Source organism: Haliotis rubra, unplaced genomic scaffold, assembly GCF_003918875.1.
Source record: "Haliotis rubra isolate DU_JTF1 unplaced genomic scaffold, ASM391887v1 Scf1254, whole genome shotgun sequence".
Taxonomy (NCBI): Eukaryota; Metazoa; Mollusca; class Gastropoda; order Lepetellida; family Haliotidae; genus Haliotis; species Haliotis rubra.
In genome coordinates, this window is record NW_025765175.1 from 218,767 (window position 1) to 238,828 (window position 20,062).

General features: G+C 41.2%; 1 protein-coding gene across 1 annotated transcript; it reads right to left on the bottom strand.

The window, feature by feature from the left end:
• Nucleotides 1-1,893: 1,893 nt before the first annotated feature.
• On the bottom strand, nucleotides 1,894-19,911 carry LOC124266413 (multidrug resistance-associated protein 1-like; the record flags this gene model as incomplete). The annotated part of the gene is given in 18 exon segments (XM_046701219.1): nucleotides 1,894-1,931; nucleotides 1,934-2,004; nucleotides 3,855-4,049; nucleotides 5,102-5,268; nucleotides 5,746-5,904; nucleotides 6,538-6,627; nucleotides 6,629-6,685; nucleotides 8,111-8,212; nucleotides 8,806-8,932; nucleotides 9,304-9,503; nucleotides 10,694-11,004; nucleotides 12,019-12,268; nucleotides 14,089-14,170; nucleotides 14,679-14,724; nucleotides 17,054-17,216; nucleotides 17,861-18,028; nucleotides 18,813-18,989; nucleotides 19,785-19,911. Coding segments are annotated over 18 exon segments (2,530 nt in total), but the record flags the coding sequence as incomplete, so codon positions are not given.
• Nucleotides 19,912-20,062: the final 151 nt, after the last annotated feature.

The window sequence follows — 20,062 nt, forward strand, 5'->3', positions numbered from 1 at the left end:
CCAACAATATCACTGCGGGGAACCAGAAATGGGCTTCACAATAGTAGTGAGTATATATTGCTTTCGGTCGCATGAGCAATTTTGCATCTATTCGCGGGTACGGAAACGAATGTGACCGGAACATTAAGTTAGAAATTGATGTATGTGAACATGATTTACAATCAATATGAAGTGAGTGAGTGAGTTTAGTTTTACGTGGCACTCAGCAATATTCCAGCAATATGGCGGCAGAATCAATATGAAGACTGCAAATTTGAACTAGCAGTCAATAGCTTGTGAAGTTTCTGCGTTGAAGTCGGTCAAAGAAAATAACATGTGAACCAATATCAAATAACGATTATACCTGGTGTTTAAAATAAGAAAGGTAAGCGTATCCTGCTCCACCCACGGTATCCACTACAAACACACGGGAAGGCAAGTTAATTTCCCTCCTAAAAATATGCATAAGGTTAAGGTATAACTAAAGCTATGTACGACGTTACCGTCGGTGAGAATGACGTTGTTTGACGTTTGGTAGTGAACGCTTGGAACATCCATCAACTTGGAAATAATGTTTCTTTCCAAAAAATATAGAAGATAACACAAACGCACATTTTTATTGAAAATATACATCCTTAAAATGGTATCACACTTTGTTCTGTCACATACAAGAGTGTCTGGTTCATTGGACATTTATGGACCTGACAACAGCGCCCCGCCCCAGAGAAGGTGTGCGCGTATGTAGCAATGCTTCAGGAAGTTCTGGTAATTCCTTATTGTGATCTGGGAACAAACAAATCTGGTAATAATCAGTACCAAATACACTCTAATCTACGAATTCAACTGTGTTACAGGAAGCGCTGGACTAGATCTCTTCAAACATTTGCTGTTTTCTTCAATAATATGTGATATGTTATGCATTATGAGAACAGGTATTCATGTCCTTAAGAATGACCCGTGAAGATCAGGGTTAGAATTGGTCTTCAGTAACTAGGTTGCTGACTTGGTTGACACATGTCATCGTATCCCAATTACATAGATCGATGCTCATGCTGTTGATGACTGGATTATCTGGTCCAGACTGAATTATTTACTGACCGCCATATAGCTGGAATATTGCTGAATGTATGTTCCAACAACAAGCCAGCCGATCCTAAAAATATTTTGCTCTAGGAGACTATCCCGGTGATGAGCAGTCCAAGAACTCGGCAACAATTCTGTAGTATTGTGAACAATCAAAGAGGCCAAAATAATTCTAGGATCATTTCTATCTTTCATAAGAGGCCAGTAGCGTTTCTTCTGTTATGTTGGCTTGTCATCTCCAGGAACACTTCTCATCTAAGGATCTTGTAATGACTACATCTAAAAACAGGTGACTTATCCATGTGAGGCCATGCCAGGCGTCTACAACTTTCAAAGTGATCAGGACATCGATCTAATTTTTCTAATTGTTTGATCGGCATTCTTAGAAGTTGGTGAGTTAAAAATGAAACATACAACTTTCTGGATGAATTCTTACATCCTCCACATTTAGCTTTATAACGGTGTAAGAATCTACATCGAAACCTCGCATAATGCAATAAACAAGAAGTTGTCATTCATAAAGTTGTAAGTTTCATTTTAATCAAACTCATCGGCAACACATGACAGAAAAGCTCAGCAATGGACAGTTCACTCTTTCATTTATAATTACAATAATTTAGAATTTTTTAGATTAAATGTTAATGACAACCTCAACCTGCCTGAACCATGATGAATTACATTTTAAACGTTCAATTGCTATTGGCAAAAATTGATTTCCGATTTTCAGGTTAGAATTAATACAACTGTTCAAATCTCACAAGTGTAGGATACTATGAGAAACTCTTGAAATTCAAGCTGGTGACTAGTGAGAATCCTAGCTGCATCTTTTAATCAAACTATGCCAGCGTGTCTTGCGAGGGCATAAAAATTCCTTTGGTGTCCTGTAGTAGTCTCTCTGGGGTGTCATAAGCCTCGACAATCCCTTTGTTTAGCACCAATATTCTGCAAAATAATACCAAAATTGTAATCTTTGACTAATCATGGGACTGAAACATATTGGTCGTCAAAACATTTAGTTGACATCAAATGAGGCAGGTCCAATTATTTCTCTGACAAAAGTATGAATATATTTTCAAAAGCTCACAGACACATTTTTCCAAATCCTTTCATGTCAATGATTTTTGTAACACAAAACCAACCACAAACGTAATGACTGACTGAACATTTCATGAGAATTGTCGGACATAACCTGTCAGTTGGAAACAAGGTTAATATACATTGTAAGGGTGCGTTGCAAACAGCCATTCTCTTGAAAGCGATTCACCTAACAAGGGAGCGTTAACTTTCAGCCGCTTGCAATCGCACCAATCGCTGACTGATGTCGCTTCGTTTTCAAACCGAAATGGAGGCTGAGGGGAAGCTGAATTCGACCGCTGAACAACAGATGTTTGACGGGATAAGATGGGAAATGGTTAAAAGCAGCTTGTATCCCAGCGTCCATAGTTCGTTCAACATCTCCAATGTATTCATCATCACTCGACAGCTCGTCATGGAGACGTTCTTCATTAGGGCCAGGCAATCAAAAGGTAATCCCTCCGCTATTTTGGAAGGGTGGGCAAACGCTTCGAGCTGTTGCAAGAATGGGGTTAACGATTAATTTGCTTACCCTAAGCTATTCACCGCTTGCAACGCACCAGAAGTTTGAGTAACTAAATCATGTACACAATCAATAGTTGGTCTTTCCAGAGGATATACTTACTATAATACCTTATAGACCACATACTGCGACCCAGTGCCATTCGACGACAAGTTAAAATGAGGTGAGGTGAGGTGAAATTGGGTTTAAAGTCGTGCTTGAGAATATTTCGCTCATATGACGACGTGCATATGTGTATGTGCGGCTGCTTGTACTAACCCAGACTTAAGCTGGTTTTATAGTGCTAGCCCACTGAGATACCATGCCGCAGTGAAGCATAAATACCCCACACAGACACATTATACCCTGAAGCGACCAGTCCTTGTTGTACCCATTAATTCCGAGCGCCAGGCAGGGACTAACAAGTACCATATTGTAACGACTTTTGGTAACGTCTTCCGCTCTCCGGTCAGACGCTCTAACCACTACACCACGGAAGCGGCCGACAAGTTAAAATATGGCATTCATGGGAGTTATTTGATTGTGGTACTTCACAAGACACATGATGTTTTTTTCAAACCTGTATCAGATTCAGTGGTGGGTGATTTGTTATGACTGACTGACTGAGTTTAGTTTTACGCCGCTTTTAGCAATATTCCAGCAATATCACGGCGGGGGACACCAGAAATGGGCTTAACACATTGTGCCCATGTGGGGAATCGAACCCGGGCCTTCGGCGTGACGAGCCAACGCTTTAACCACTAGGCTACCCCACCGCCCCCGATTTGTTATGAATTTTGTTTAGAAAGTGGTCAAATGTAACAAATGATATATTTGGGATTACACGTGCTTAGTAAATTACAGATTCTAGTACTGTTATTGGGTTGGGTCCATCCGGGATCCGAACTCATACCCTCAGGGACAGGCAATCGCCAGCACACAAAGTCAGCCGCCTAACCCACTCAGCTGTAGGGTGTAGGTTCGAACCCCAAAGATGTCCAAGAATCTGTACTCCGAACTCATACCCTCAGAGTCAGGCACCTTATCGCCAGCAAACAAAGTCAGCCGCCTAGTCCGCTCAGCTATAGATGTGGGTTCGAATTCACCTTTATAAAAGGACTGAACCTAATAAAAGTGCTAGAATCTGAACTTTACTGAGAAAGTGTAATCAATAGTTTAACACGTGTTACAGGTAATGTGTTGCAATAATGCTGACCGGTCGTAGTCCATGACGGTGTTGAGTCTGTGGGCGATGGTCAGCACCGTGCAGTCCTTGAACTCTGACCTGATGGTCTGCTGGATTAAGTCATCTGTTTCCATGTCAACGGCTGCTGTAGCCTCGTCCAACACCAAAATTTTGGATTTTCGTAGAAGAGGCCTTGCAAGGCAGAGAAGCTGTCTCTGCCCAATACTGGAACGGGAGACACAAACTCAAACACTTGCCATCTTGCCCACAAACTGAGTACGTTAAGTCGAATGGCAGGCAATGGTAGGCAAAACAAGCTTCCATTTTCAGGCAACTTTTGTGATGGGCGGGGACTACCAGCATTGTAGGATATGCTTACCCTTTTCTCGAACTCCTGATGTCATTACTGATATTCAGTGATTCATTTATATAATTTTCCCAGCTATTTTCCCTTTACGCCAAACGAGATGTTTCTGAGGATAGTCAATATAATAATGATAATAATTATACAGTTTATTTGTAGAGCGCTAGACTCCATGCATGCTCAAAGCGTTACAAATTTGTTTAGCAGGAATATGCTTTCTTGAAGAGAAACGTTTTGAGGTTGGGCTTGAAAGAATCTAAGCAGGCGGCAGTCCTGAGTTGAACAGGAAGATAAGTCCACAGTCGTGGGCCAACTGTACTGAAGGCATTGTAGCCACAGGTTTTAAATGTATACCAGATATTGTTTCGCACTGACGTTATATACCATATATACTTGAGTATGTGCAGTTTGTCATGAACTTGTTTGAGACTTGTTAGCGGCGGTGTTAGATATGTTCGTTCTTTTTATGTCGGATTCAAAGTCTGTGTTGCTGCATATGTTGCCGTGTTTGTTTTACGCCGCACTCAGCAGTATTCCAGCTCTATGGCGGTGGTCTGTAAATAATCGATTCTGGACCAGACAATCCAGTGATCAACATCATGAGCATCGTTCTACGCAATTGGGATACGATTACATGTGTCAACCAAGTCAGCGAGCCTGACCACCCAATCCCGTTAGTCACCTCTTACGTCAAGCATGGGTTGGTGAAGACCAATTCTAACCAGGATCTTCACCGGTCTCAAAATGTTGCAATTGTGCAAATGATTGAGAGGCTTCATCCTTACCATTTATGTCGTCTTTTATGACAACGAAGGCTGGTGGGCACTTATTCTGTGAGAATCCCCTGAGAATCAATCGAGAATCCCCCTCGGGTACGCACTGACTGTCTCGTTCATTATTGTATAGTTCGTACCTGAAGTTCTTGCCCCCCTCCTGGCATTTGTAGAGAAGCTGACCAGGTAGAGAACTGACCAGTGTGTGAAGGTGGGCGTGTCTTAAGGCAGTCCAGATCTCCTGGTCATCGTAAGCCTCGACTGGGTCAAGGTTCACGCGTAGTGTTTCCGAAAATAGCGTCGGATCCTGAAACAAAACGGAACAGTGATGTAAACATCTATCTTTTGGAGGGTCGATGTGAAACCAATAACTAAACTGCTGTTGATCACCGGATTGTCTGGTCCACACTCGAGTATTACACATGTTGCTGGAATATTGCTGACTGCGGCGTTAAACAACAAACTAAACTTTCGGGACGAGCTAAAGGTACATGCGCATGTCTGATGACCGTTAAAAATGAAACTAACAGGAAATGGTTAATCGGTTATTTTTTTTAACCGAGGAATATAGCTGTGCCTTCAGACCATAACAAAAAATATTATATCAACTGTTTTCACTATATATATGGTGACATTTAGATAACGTTTCCAGTGTTTTGATGCAATCCAGTGTTGAAATGTATAATATGTTTTGTTGAAGAGTTTATGTGTCAGGGAGGCAACTAAACTATTAGAAACAGTATTTAATAAGGTACATCCATGTGCTAATCATTCTACTGGTCACCTGTGGAATTATGGTCAACCTTGACCTGACCTCGGAGAGCCGGACATCGGCGATGTTTATGCCGTCAATGATGATGGCCCCCTCTACGGGATCGATGAGACGGAAAAGGGAGAGCATCATCGAAGATTTGCCTGCCCCTGTCCTACCCACAACTCCCACCTGTAAAATAATCCGCAAAATATAATGTCTCGGTCGGCATTGGAACCAATCTTCTTGGCACGATCAGCTAATGTCGGGTTCTTTGTGAGCCAAAAGAAAACATGGTACTCTAAACGAATGAAGATCTAGACACCATAATTGTTACACTGCATGCTCATCACGCATTGCCATTATAGGTAGACTGTGAAAAGCGTATTATTACGGTTCCATCACCATTTCATTATGACCCTAACGACGAACGCCTCTGTGATCTAGTGGACAGTGTGGGAGATCGACGTTTCTTGCAAAAAGACGTCAAGTGTTGGTGCGCGCCAGTATAGTGGATCTAAATGGGGTGTTCGTGTTAAAACTGCGATATTGTATCGCAATAGGCTAGGGTTATAAATTATTGGTACGGAATACACACAAACACATACATGCTTGTGCGTCTCTGTAGAAGTCCTCATTTCACCCCACCTCGTCTTTCACATGGGGCGGTTGGGTAGCCGTGTGGTTAAAGCGTTGGAGTCCGGGTTCGATTCCGCATATGGGTACAATGTGTAAAAGTCATTTCTGGTGTCATCCGCAGTGTTAATGTTGGTATACTGCTAAAAGCGGCGTAAAGCTAAACTCACTCACTCATCTTCCACGTACCTTCTCTCCTGGTTTGACTAACAAATTTATGTCCTGCAGCGCTAGTTGTAATCCAGGGCGGTACCTCAGGGAAAAGTTCCGGTATCGGATGACTCCCTTTATCCGGCCATGCTGAAGGGACGCTTTCAGCCCTGTCGAAGCAGTCTACCTGACAACAGGACAAACCATAAAGATCGTTTCCTTCGTATAGCAAAAACCCCGTTCGTCCGGAAACCACTTATTCCGGGCGACATTGATTAGTATGTCTGGGTGTATAGAACACCACATTACTCAGTGGTAATAGGTACATACATAGAACACCACATTACCCAGTGGTAATAGGTACATACATAGAACACCACATCACACAGTGGTAATAGGTACGTACATAGAACACCACATCACACAGTGGTAATAGGTACGTACATAGAACACCACATCACCCAGTGGTAATACGTACCTACATAGAACACCACATCATCCAGTGGTAATAGGTACGTACATAGAACACCACATCACTCAGTGGTAATAGGTACGTACATAGAACACCACATCACCCAGTGGTAATAGGTACGTACATAGAACACCACATCACACAGTGGTAATAGGTACATACATAGAACACCACAACAACCAGTGCTAATAGGTACGTACATAGAACACCACATTATTCAGTGCAAAAGGTACGTATACAGAACATCACATCACCCAGTGCTAATAGGTACGTATATAGAACACCACATTACTCAGTGCTAATAGGTACGTATATAGAACACCACATCACCCAGTGAAATAAGTACGTACACAGAACACCACATTACTAAGTGGTAATAGGTCCACTTTAATGGATCAGACTCTATTCACTACATGAATAATACCTAATTTTTCACCAACATTACACAAACCATCATATGCAGATTGAGCTGTCATTCTGCTATTTGCTATTATATTTACAACATACAGGCCTGGGAATAAGACCATAGAACCAATTAGACTGACATTGAGCATCGTATCGGTACGTGAGTGAATATCATAAGTTGTATTCTTCTCTCGAGGGTAATACGGTCCGATGTAAGCCTCTCTACCGGTTCGTGTGACACTGAGACAAAAAGACGTACATCAAACCGTATTACACGAGGGAGAAGCATACAACGTAGTTACCTCACCGCCATGTTAAATGTACAAAATATCATTTTATTTTATTTTAAAGATCGTTACCGACTATATGACATTTAAACAAAATGGACTCTGCATCTCGACTAAAAAAACAGCTAATCGAACGGTTTTCGAACTCATATTATGGCGTCATACAATTGCTAGCGATACAGCTTATCGGCGGAAGGTTTGGCGGTTACCGTGGCAGCGGTATTTTTGTCCATTTGTCACCCTCCTGGGTTGGGTGAAACGGAAACTTCTTAAAGCGTCATTGACCAATGAAATTAAAGTATTTAACATGGTGGTAAGATAAAGTTTTTTGCTGCTTTTAGCAATATTCCAGCAATATCACGGCGGGTGACACCAGACTGTTAATTGATAAGATACTTAAAAATTGATTATACACGGAAACACATAACACCTCGCTTGACTAACAGACCTCTGTTTCCATGGCAACGTATTGCATTATCTTTTCAACGGAGACACTCATGAGATCAAGTTTTGTGCTTCTAATGATAAACAACCGGAGATCATTGCTTGTCTGGAATAAGAAAAAAAGAACATATTCATAGTCTTAGCTTGACAGTATAAAACTAAAATTTTCACAAAATTTCATCTTAACTTCCCGATTTTTAATAAACTCGCGCCATGTCTATAGTTTCACAACAGCCTTGTGCTCCGTAGTTCATGACATCGCTCCATCTTTCCATAATTTCATCACATTGCTCCATCTTTCCATAATTTCATCACATCGCTCCATCTTGACAAATTTCATCACATCGCTCCATCTCTCCATAATTTCATCACATCGCTCCATCTTGACAAAATTTCATCCCATCCCATCAACAGTCTGCAGTGTCATTCAACAGCGCAACATCCCACCATGTTTCCTTTACATCTCTCCATATTTCCATTACATCTCTCAATCATTTCATCCAATCACAACACAATTTCTATCGCATCGCTTCAATGCTCAAGGATCGTAATATATCATTGCATCATATAGCATCTTTGAGTATGTTTGTGAATGCGAAATGCCACACTTTACCTAAATAAAACTCGTTATATAATAAGTCAAGTTGGACCTGAGGGTCATATAGAATAATGGACTTTAGATGAACGTTATTCTCTCACCTCATATGCAAAGGACAAAGCAAGCCCCATCACGCCACTGCTGACAGCATCCCCTTCCAGGAAGATCAACAGCGCTGTGGATGCAAGGATCACGTGGCAAGCGAAGCTAAGGCGCATGCTCAGCCATCTGCAATGAACATCGCAGTCATCAAATAGGATGGTTGGTATACGAACTCAAACCTCTGCCGTATGCACCATGTCCTGTCCGTTAACGCTAAGCAACTCGAGATAGATTACACAATGTCTGATGCATATAGCATAGTCAAAGTATAAAGATACATCATCTGCTCTGATTAATTAGGTTTTTCAAATTAAAAAAAACCCCTGCCTGCTCATTACACATACACATACGCGCACACGCACGCACGCACACACACACACACTGACCACCCGATCCCATTAGTCGCCTCTTACGACAAGCATGGGTTACTGAAGATCAATTCTAACCCGGATCTCCACGGGTCCTTCATACATGTACACCATATAAGAATGTACTACCTGTTTGATATAAAGTTGTAGTAGTTAAACTTCATGTGCGTCTCAGCCAATCGGACGAAGCGAGTTGCAAATCTCTCCTGATCATTGAAGGCCCTGATCAGCTCTACTCCCTGGGAAGTCTCGCTGAAGAAGCTCAACACACTGGATAGCGACTTCACGTAGGCTCGCTTCAGCTGACGTGACGTACTGATGAAATATCTCTAACAAACAAGATATTTCACATAATTGAATCCGAAAGACGGAAAATCTTAAATATCATTGTGTGTTTTTGGCTAATATGTGTAATACACATAACGCATGATAATTTCTGTTTATGAATATGTATTAATATACTTAATATAATTGGAACCAACGGCGGCAACGTGAAACAGATATGACGTCATTCTGGAATGAATTGACGTTCCATGTCACGTCACATGTTACCGTTATGTCCTCATTTGGTCAGCAGAGTGTGCAACAAGTTTCATTAAACGGAAGCCAGTCTCATAAACATTGAGCACAATTAAAGTTGTTTGAAATATGACTTTGATCTCTCTGCATCTCTCTCTTTGCCTCATTCTCTCTGTCTTCTCCCTCTGCCTGCCTCTGTGTCTGTCTCTCCTCTCTTTCTCTCTGTCTGTCTTCCTCTTTATCTTTCTCTCTGAGTGTCTGTTTCCTCTGTTTCTCTCCTGTCGCTCTCTCTCTCCCCTCTATCTGTCTCTCATTCCCTCTGTCTTTCTTTCTCCCTCTCTCTCTGTGTCTGTTTCCCGCCTCTCTCTCTTTCTGTCTGTCTCCCTCTCTTTCTCTCTGTCTGTTTTCTCTCTCTGTCTCCCTCTCTCTGTGTCTGTCTGTTTCCATCTCTTTCTCTCCCTCTGTCTTTCTCTCTCCCTCCCTGTCTGTCTGTTTCCCTCTCTCTTTCTTTCTGCCTCCCCTCTTTGTCTCTCTGTGTCTGTCTCTGTTTCCCTCCCTTTGTCTTTCTCTCTCTCCTCTCTGTCTGTTTCCCCATCTCTCCTTTTATCTGTCTGTCTGTTATTATCCCTCTGTCTTTCTCTCTCCCTCACTGTCTGCCTGTTTCCTCTTTCTATCTCTCCTGTCTTCTCTCTCTCACTTTCTCTCTCTGTGTCTGTCTGTTTCTCTCTCTTTCTCTCCCTCTGTCTCTGTTTCCCTCTCGGTCTCTCCTTTGTCCCCTCTCTCTAGTTCTCTCTGTGTGTCTGTTTCCCTCCCTCTGTCTTTCTCTCTTTCTCTCTCGCGTATGATATTATATTTGTATGTGGAGTCAAACGTAATTGTTGATACAGAGACACAAATAAAGGACACAATTTTAGACCTGTATAACAGGTTTGTGGAGTAAAATGCGGTAACGACAAAGTCTCAGATATGTATTCCAGGTGAAACATACATTTATACCTACCTGTACCACAATACAGCAATATATCAACGGAATGAGCAGGACCACAACTCCAGGGGCACTATAAAACACTATACACATAGAGCACAAAGTCTGAAAGCACGAATCCATCCAAATCTCAAAGGTGAAGGGGAGTTCCTTATCGATGGTATTTATGTCTTGTGAAAACCGATTAGTTATTCTTCCTAAAGGAGTTGTGTCGAAGAATTTAATTGGTGACTTCAACACCGTTTCCACCAATTTTGAATGTAGCTTTCTTGAAGCCGACACTGTAAAGTCCTTGAGAATAAGACTGTAGAAGAGGACAAGCACAGCTGCAAATGCAACAGTTTGTAATTAATAGTGAAGTAAAGATGACTTATGATTCATTTCGCAGAAAATGTTAAATGTTGATATACATCACACAATTTTGTTGATTTGTTGTTTAACGCCGCACTCAGCAATATTCCAGCTATATGGCGGCGGTCTGTAAATAATCGAGTCTGGACAAGACAATCCAGTGATCTACATCATTTTGGGGATACGATAACATGTGTCAACCAAGTCAGCAAGCCTGACCACATGATCCTATTGGTCACCGCTTACGATAAGCATGGGACAGTGACGACCAATGCCAACCCGGATCTTCACGGGGGCATCATACAAAAAAGTGTATGCTATTTTATGGAATTCAGCTTTGAATAGCATTTCATTGTGACATGTTGAATCTATTTCCAAAGTTGACGAAAATTGTGTGAGAGAGTATAACTCGCTATTTTGACTTGGACTGCAAGTCCCAGTGTCATTTTTCAGATGCACACTTCTCTCGTTTTTGATGTGTCTGTGAACATAGATTTGTACATCTCCTTTTCGTGAACACCTGAAATCATCACTATTTGAAAGTGTTTTGCCAATTGATATGTCAGAGTCGTGCAATTGAAGACTTTCTATCTATCTATCTGTCTGTCTCTCTGTGTATGTGTGTGTTCCGAGTATGTAGGTACCAGCGGTGTGTGTGCGTGCGTCGTGCGTGCGTGTGTGCGCCCGGAGTATGTAGGTACCGGCGATATGTCTCTCTCTCTCACACACTGTGTGTATGTGTGTGTGTGTGTCCAGAGTATGTAGGTGGACCATTTCAACTTATTCACGAACATGCTTTCATTTCACAATCTGGATGACACCGGTATTTGTGTGGCACTCAACACGAGCACCTTCAAGTCAAATGTTTACGTGAAAATACACAGGTGTCAAAATAGGAAACTGGAACAGCACACATCATTTTTGTCACTGATTGGTCTCCATGTTGATTGTAAATAAAGATCTACTGAAAAGAATGAACAAGTGCTGACCTTGCAGTATGCCTAGCGCAAAGTATATGGCCATGTACCAGGCGTTGGACGGCTGATGCCCCTGTGTCGGGTGTATGGTTGAGTTATGGTGTTCACCTGAGTAGTGGCTACCCGTACCCTCCGCCCAAACACTCAGCCAGATGTTGGCCAAAGTTACTGTGACGTAATACAAGAAGTAGCTCCCGCCTATCAGCAACCAATGGGTGGAACCAAAGGCGTCCAGGAACTTGGAGAATACGTTCATCCTCATCTGGAAGTAGCACTCGCCAGTGACATACATTTCACCACGGTTATCCAGGGTGTAAAAGCATATGTGATTATCAATTTAACAACTATTGAACCTTTGAAGAGTGAGTGATATCAATTATCAGTTGTAAACTTTCAAATATTTAGAATTGGGCACATGAAAGACAATTTTCACATTATTAATGTAAAACTACAGGACATCGTTTATGTGATTAGGCGATTGATCAATCGGGAGACTGTGCAGGAAAGTTTTCAGTGTGTTGTACTTGACAGTGAAGGACATGGGAGATGGGGGAGAAAAGGTGACCTGTGTGTTGTATTTGACAATGTAGGAGATGTGACAGTACATGTGTTCAATGTGTTGTATTTGACAGTGAAGGTCGAGGAAGATGGGACAGAACGGATGTTTAATGTGTTGTATTTGAAAGTGAAGGATGAGGAATATGGGACAGAACAGGTGTGCAATGTGTTTTATTTGACAAAGAAGGACGAAGAAATGGGACATAACAGGTGTTCAATGTGTTGTATTTGACAGTGAAGGACGAGGAAGATGGGACAGAACAGGTGTTCAATGTGTTGTATTTGACAGTGAAGGACGCGGAAGATGGGACAGAACGGATGTTTAATGTGTTGTATTTGACAGTGAAGGATGAGGAAGATGGGACAGAACAGGTGTTCAATGTGTTGTATTTGACAGTAAAGGATGAGGAATATGGGACAGAACAGGTGTTCAATGTGTTGTATTTGACAGTAAAGGACGAAGAAGATGGGACAGAACAGGTGTTCAATGTGTTGTATTTGAAAGTGGAGGACGAGGAAGATGGGACAGTACAGGTGTTCAATGTGTTGTATTTGACAGTGAAGGACGAAGAAGATGGGACGGAACAGGTGTTCAATAGGTTGTATTTGACAATAAAAAGGACGAGGAAGATGGGACAGTACAGGTGTTCAATGAGTTGTATTTGATAATGAAGGACGAGGAAGATGGGACAGAACGGATGTTTAATGTGTTGTATTTGACAGTGAAGGACGAGGAAGATGGGACAGAACAGGTGTTCAATGTGTTGTATTTGACACTGAAGGACGAGGAAGATGGGACAGAACGGATGTTTAATGTGTTGTATTTGACAATGAAGGACAAGGAAGATGGAACAGAGCAGGTGTTCAATGTGTTGTATTTGACAGTAAAGGACGAGGAAGATGGGACAGAACGGATGTTTAATGTGTTGTATTTGACAGGAAAGGACGAAGAAGATGGGACGGAACAGGTGTTCAATAGGTTGTATTTGACAATAAAAAGGACGAGGAAGATGGGACAGTACAGGTGTTCAATGGGTTGTATTTGATAATGAAGGACGAGGAAGATGGGACAGAACGGATGTTTAATGTGTTGTATTTGACAGTGAAGGACGAGGAAGATGGGACAGAACGGATGTTTAATGTGTTGTATTTGACAGTGAAGGACGAGGAAGATGGGACAGAACAGGTGTTCAATGTGTTGTATTTGACAGTGAAGGACGAGGAAGATGGGACAGAACGGATGTTTAATGTGTTGTATTTGACAGTGGCGGACATGGGTGATGGGACAGAAAAGGTGTTTAATGTGTTGTATTTGACACTGAAGGACGAGGAAGATGGGACAGAACGGATGTTTAATGTGTTATATTTGACAATGAAGGACAAGGAAGATGGGACAGAGAGGGTGTTCAATGTGTTGTATTTGACAGTGGCGGACATGGGTGATGGGACAGAAAAGGTGTTTAATGTGTTGTATTTTACAGCCAAGGAGGAATGAAAGATGATGAACATACGTGAGCTACTCACTCCTCCCAACCCTACGCTCTCCTCCTCGATCAGCTTGCCCAGCTCCTTCTGTTCAGAGTTAGTTTTGTTGGAAGCAAGAACACTGAAACCAATAGTATTGGATCTTTTTACTCTCTTGAATGCTACCTTTTTATGCGAATTGTTTTGACAATTGCATACATATGCCCTTTTCGCAAAAGCCTGTCGAATCAATGTCGTTGTCCATTTAAGTTTATACCAAATCGGGTCTGCATATTTCGAGTATGGTTATTCTCTGCCGTCAACATGCTAGATTTGCCTTGCCTTCGGTAAAATGTGTCCGGTTGATTGCTCTCTAATGTCTTATATGTATTTGATTTAATGCAACATGGCAAGATCAGGCAACGACATCCATGACTATTTGACAAGAAAACCCACATCATTATATTACATCAGACAGCCAAAGAACTTTGTGTAATTTACCAATGAAACATACATATTACCCTAAGTCAGTTTTTATCACATGTATTTGCTTACTTGATGTACAATGTTAAGTAAATAACTCTACTTCAGTCCTCCCCCAAAACATTATTCATTGCGTATGTAAGCAAGTGAGATGTATTTATAATTACCGCTTCTCATCTGTCGGCTTATTTTCGGTGTCCCACGATTTTGGATCTGAAATGATATATTTACTAGATGATATCCAAACGCATGAAATGAACCTCGACACAGGAATAAATTAACTAACTTCAGTTTCAAAAACCCCGTGAGATACAAAGGACAGTGTTTGATGGTACCATCGCAATTATAACCATTTCTATCATTTCTCTACAGAGAAAAAAAATATGAATCATAGTATTGTATCCCTGTATGCATATTCTCAATCAAATGGTTCGAGGGAAATACTTTTAAATACATTTTGGTAAAGAGATGCAATACTTTTCAGCCATCCCACTATCGTTAAAACCACTGAAAATAAAACGTTAACCTTACTGATTACAAGGAAGAATAACAAAGGATAACACTATTATCAAACAAGTGATGTTATAACCTATACCAAAACGTTGCTCTCACTGTAATAAAAAAGTTGATAACGTGCTTGATAACAGTGTCTGAACCTACACGGAAACGTCGCTCTCACTGTAATAAATAGATGTTCATCTATACATTGCTAGTGACTTGCTTGAAAACAGTGTCTGAACCTACACGGAAAAGTCACACTCACTGTAATAAATAGTTGTTCATCCATACATTGCTAGTGACTTGCTTGATAACAGTATCTGAACCTACACGGAAACATCGCTTTCATTGTAATAAAAAGTTGTTCATCCATACATTGCTAGTGACTTGCTTGATAACAGTGTCTGAACCTACACGGAAACGTCGCTCTCACTGTAATAAAAAGTTGTTCTTCCATACATTGCTAGTGACTTGCTTGATAACAGTGTCTGAACCTACACGGAAACGTCGCTCTCACTGTAATAAAAAAGTTGTTCATCCATTCATAGTGACTTGCTTGATAACAGTGTGAACCTACACGGAAACGTCGCTCTCACTGTAATAAATAGTTGTTCATCCATACATTGCTAGTGACTTGCTTGCTAACAGTGTCTGAACCTACACGGAAACATCGCTTTCATTGTAATAAAAAGTTGTTCATCCATACATTGCTAGTGACTTTCTTGATAACAGTCGAACCTACACGAACCGTCGCTCACGGAAACGTTGTTCATCCATTCATTGCTAGTGACTTGCTTGATAACATAAGTTCGAACCTACAGTTCGCTCTCACTGTAATAAATAGTTGTTCATCCATACATTGCTAGTGACTTGCTTGCTAACAGTGTCTGAACCTACACGGAAACGTCGCTCTCACTGTAATAAAAAAGTTGTTCATCCATACATTGCTAGTGACTTGCTTGATAACAGTGTCTGAACCTACACGGAAACGTCGCTCTCACTGTAATAAATAGTTGTTCGCATACTCTCACTTGCTTGCTAACAGTGTCTGAACCTACACGGAAACGTCGCTCTCACTGTAATAAATAGTTGTTCATGCATACATTGCTAGTGACTTGCTTGATAACAGTGTCTGAACCTACACGGAAACGTCGCTCTCACTGTAATAAATAGTTGTTCATGCATACATTGCTAGTGACTTGCTAACAGTGTCTGAACCTACACGGAAACGTCGCTCTCACTGTAATAAATAGTTGTTCATAACAGTGTCATACATTGCTAGTGACTTGCTTGATAACAGTGTCTGAACCTACACCGAAACGTCGCTCTCACTGTAATAAATAGTTGTTCATGCATACATTGCTAGTGACTTGCTTGATAACAGTGTCTAAACCTACACGGAAACGTCGCTCTCACTGTAATAAATAGTTGTTCATGCATACATTGCTAGTGACTTGCTTGATAACAGAGTCTGAACCTACACGGAAACGTCGCTCTAACTGTAATACATAGTTGTTCATGCATACATTGCTAGTGACTTTCTTGATAACAGTGTCTGAACCTACACGGAAACGTCGCTCTCACTGTAATAAATAGTTGTTCATCCATACATTGCTAGTGACTTGCTTGATAACAGTGTCTGAACCTACACGGAAACGTCGCTCTCACTGTAATACATAGTTGTTCATCCATTCATTGCTAGTGACTTGCTTGATAACAGAGTCTGAACCTACACGGAAACGTCGCTCTCACTGTAAAAGAATAGTTGTTCATCAATACATTGCTAGTGACTTTCTTGATAACAGTGTCTGTACCTACACGGAAACGTCGCTCTCACTGTAATAAATAGTTGTTCATCCATACATTGCTAGTGACTTTCTTGATAACAGTGTCTGAACCTACACGGAAACGTCGCTCTCACTGTAATAAAGAAGTCGTTCATCTATATATATTGTTATCTTTCCTTACTGATCCAACTTCTAAATGCCTCTCAAAGAGGTTAACCTGACTTTGATTCTAGTGATCGGAACTGGTTGTTTCTTACCAATATCTGCGACAGGTGAGGAGGACACCACCTGCTTCAGGACACTGTTTCTGGACATGAGTTCCTCATAGGATCCCCGCTCCTGGACACACTTGTTGCTGATGACCAGAATCGTGTCCACTCTGGACAGCACAGACACGTTGTGGGTCACCAGGACACGTGTCTGAAGCATGGCGTTGCGTTACCATGTTGATTTATATGTACATATAGAGATATACACACGTTAAGGTTCTCCAAGAACATCTTAAGCATGACATCTGGTTAACAATATGATGCTGTTTTACCAAATGTCTTGAGTTCATAAGAATAGTCTGAAGAATGATTTTGGGTTAACATCAAGATGTGTATTGATGATGAATCGGAGATCAATATATTTGTTTGATTGTTTGTGTGTTTAACGCCGCGCTCAGCAATATTCCAGCAATATTCCAGCAATATGGAGGCGGTCTGTAAATATTAACAACATCATGAGCATCGATCTACACAGATGTGATTCGACAACATGTGTCAACCAAGTCAGCGAGCCTGACAACCCGATCCCGTTAGTTGTCTTTTACGACAAACTGAAGTTGCTTGGTTGCTGAAGATTAATTCTAACCCGATTTTTCAAGGTTTATCTCTAGTGTCAGAAACAGATGTCTGAGATAGGACATGATAATGATTGCTGCTGATCAGAAGAGCTCATCTCTAATATGTGCACAATGAGGTGTGCCCTTCACATCATAATTATGATGAAGGGGTGTACCGATCCCAAAGGTACCCGTGAAGATCTTTGCTGTGCATTGTGAGTGGCACATTCCCACTTACTTTGTCACTTAGTCGTCCTTTGTTACTAATAACATTGTCAAAGATGTGTTTCCCAACATGGCTGTCCACAGCACTGAGAGGATCATCAAAGAGATAAATGTCGGCATCGTTGTAGACAGCTCTGGCTAGAGACACTCTCTGCTTCTGTCCTCCACTCAAGTTGATGCCCTGATGACAAGATACACGTAGGAAGCAATTTAAAGCATTATCATGACGTACGCGTTACTGTTCTTGCAGTTCATTCTGAGACTATTGCAAACAAACTGTTTCCATTCCATTCAATTCTCAGTTAATAATCTGACATAACGACATTTTCACGAAAAACCCAGGCCAAACCTGAAAATGAAGTTTTGTGTTGGAATAGGTTTACGCGTTTCGGAAAATAGCACATTTATTCAACATAAAATGAAAAATAAAAATGCTTTCGACATTGCCAGAATGTACCATCGTTGATGGTTGATACAGATATAATTTTGTAAATATACGGACGCTGTCTTTCAGTGAATGTGCCCACTCCATGCACATAGTGTCATGTGAATCAATCTGCATCAGTCGATTTCGGGGACCTGGACTGGACAAATAGCTGAAACGTTGAAAAGTCATGGCGGAAAAAGGCCGGGCTCGATTCATTAAAAGAGAATGAGTGAGTTGGATTTTACACCGCTTTTAGTAACATTCCAGCAATATCACGACGGGGACACCAGAAATGGTCTCCACACATTGGATCGATCAGAATCGAACCCGGGCCCTCGGCGTGACGAGCAAACGCTTTAAACATTAGGCTACCCCGCCGTCCCTCATCAAAGAACACTATTTAGAGACTAGTATCTTAGTATCCCCTCCGTGTTTGGACTGGTACTATAAAAACAGCAGGATTAATCCATAATCATTCTTTTAAAATGTCACTATGAGATGCAAATGATTGCACATGAATATTCCTTATTCTTCGTACCTTCTCTCCGATTTCTGTCTGATCCCCTCCAGGGAGTAATTCAATATCCGGTCCAAGTGCGCATGCCTCCAGAACAGCGTAATAACGTTTTTTGTCGAAGGGGGCTCCGAACAGGATGTTCTGCTGCAAGGTGTCGTTCTGAATCCAGGCTTGTTGGGGGACATACGCAATACTGCCCTACGTTATAACATTATATACTCTTATTACACAACAAATTGGGAACCGGTTATATTTCCAATTGAGAAAACAAATTAATGACCATAAAGTTGAATCAGAAAACAAACACACTGTTCTTGTAGAATATTAGGATATATTTAACAATATTATGTCTAGTATTTCCAAATCCTCAAGCCAAGAATTTCAGTATCATTTTAACGGTAATTATGGTTGAATTACACAGAGACCAGCGGAATAGATCAATAGTATTCAAAGTTTCAGTTTCCCATCAACGGCCTTCATCATACCGTATAATCACGTTGATCGAAGTCCCATCGAGCATGCTAATAACAGCTAGATAACAAATATGAAACACTATATTTGTGATAATTATTCTCATGTCATCATGACATCACATCGTCTTGAGTTGTGTATGAAATTCAAGTCAAAGGGAAACCACATACAACTCATGGCGTGAGTGAGTTTAATTGTACGCCGCTTTTAGCAATATTCCAGCATTATCAGGGCGGGGGACACCAGAAATAAGCCTCACACATTATACTAATGTGGGAATCGAATCCAGGTCTTCGATGTGACGAGCGAACGCTTTGTCCACTAAACTACCCCACCGCCCCATCAAGGCAATGTGATATCATGATCACATTAGAATACATTTCAGTAATAGTGTTTCATATCTGATATCCAGCAGTTATGAGGATCGGAAATTCCGGAATCACATTAAATGTATTACCAATAATTAAGACTACGTGCTACTTCACAGTAACTGCATGGTAACCACGGACATAAAAGACGAACCTGCACGTCTGTAGTGCCTTCAATGACGACCATTTCCCTGAGAATGGCGTTTATCAGCGACGACTTCCCCTCCCCAACCTGTCCAACAACCGCCACGAGGCCTCCTCTCGACACACACACTGAAATGCTGACGTCATCAGAAAATTAGCACATAGTCGTATTTTGACAATGTCATTTTACGGCTAGCAGGTTCTTTATTGTTATTCTTCAATTTCGTTTTAACCACAGATGCCCTATTCACTAAAACACGGAGAAAGTTGGCTTTAAAAGGCTTTAAA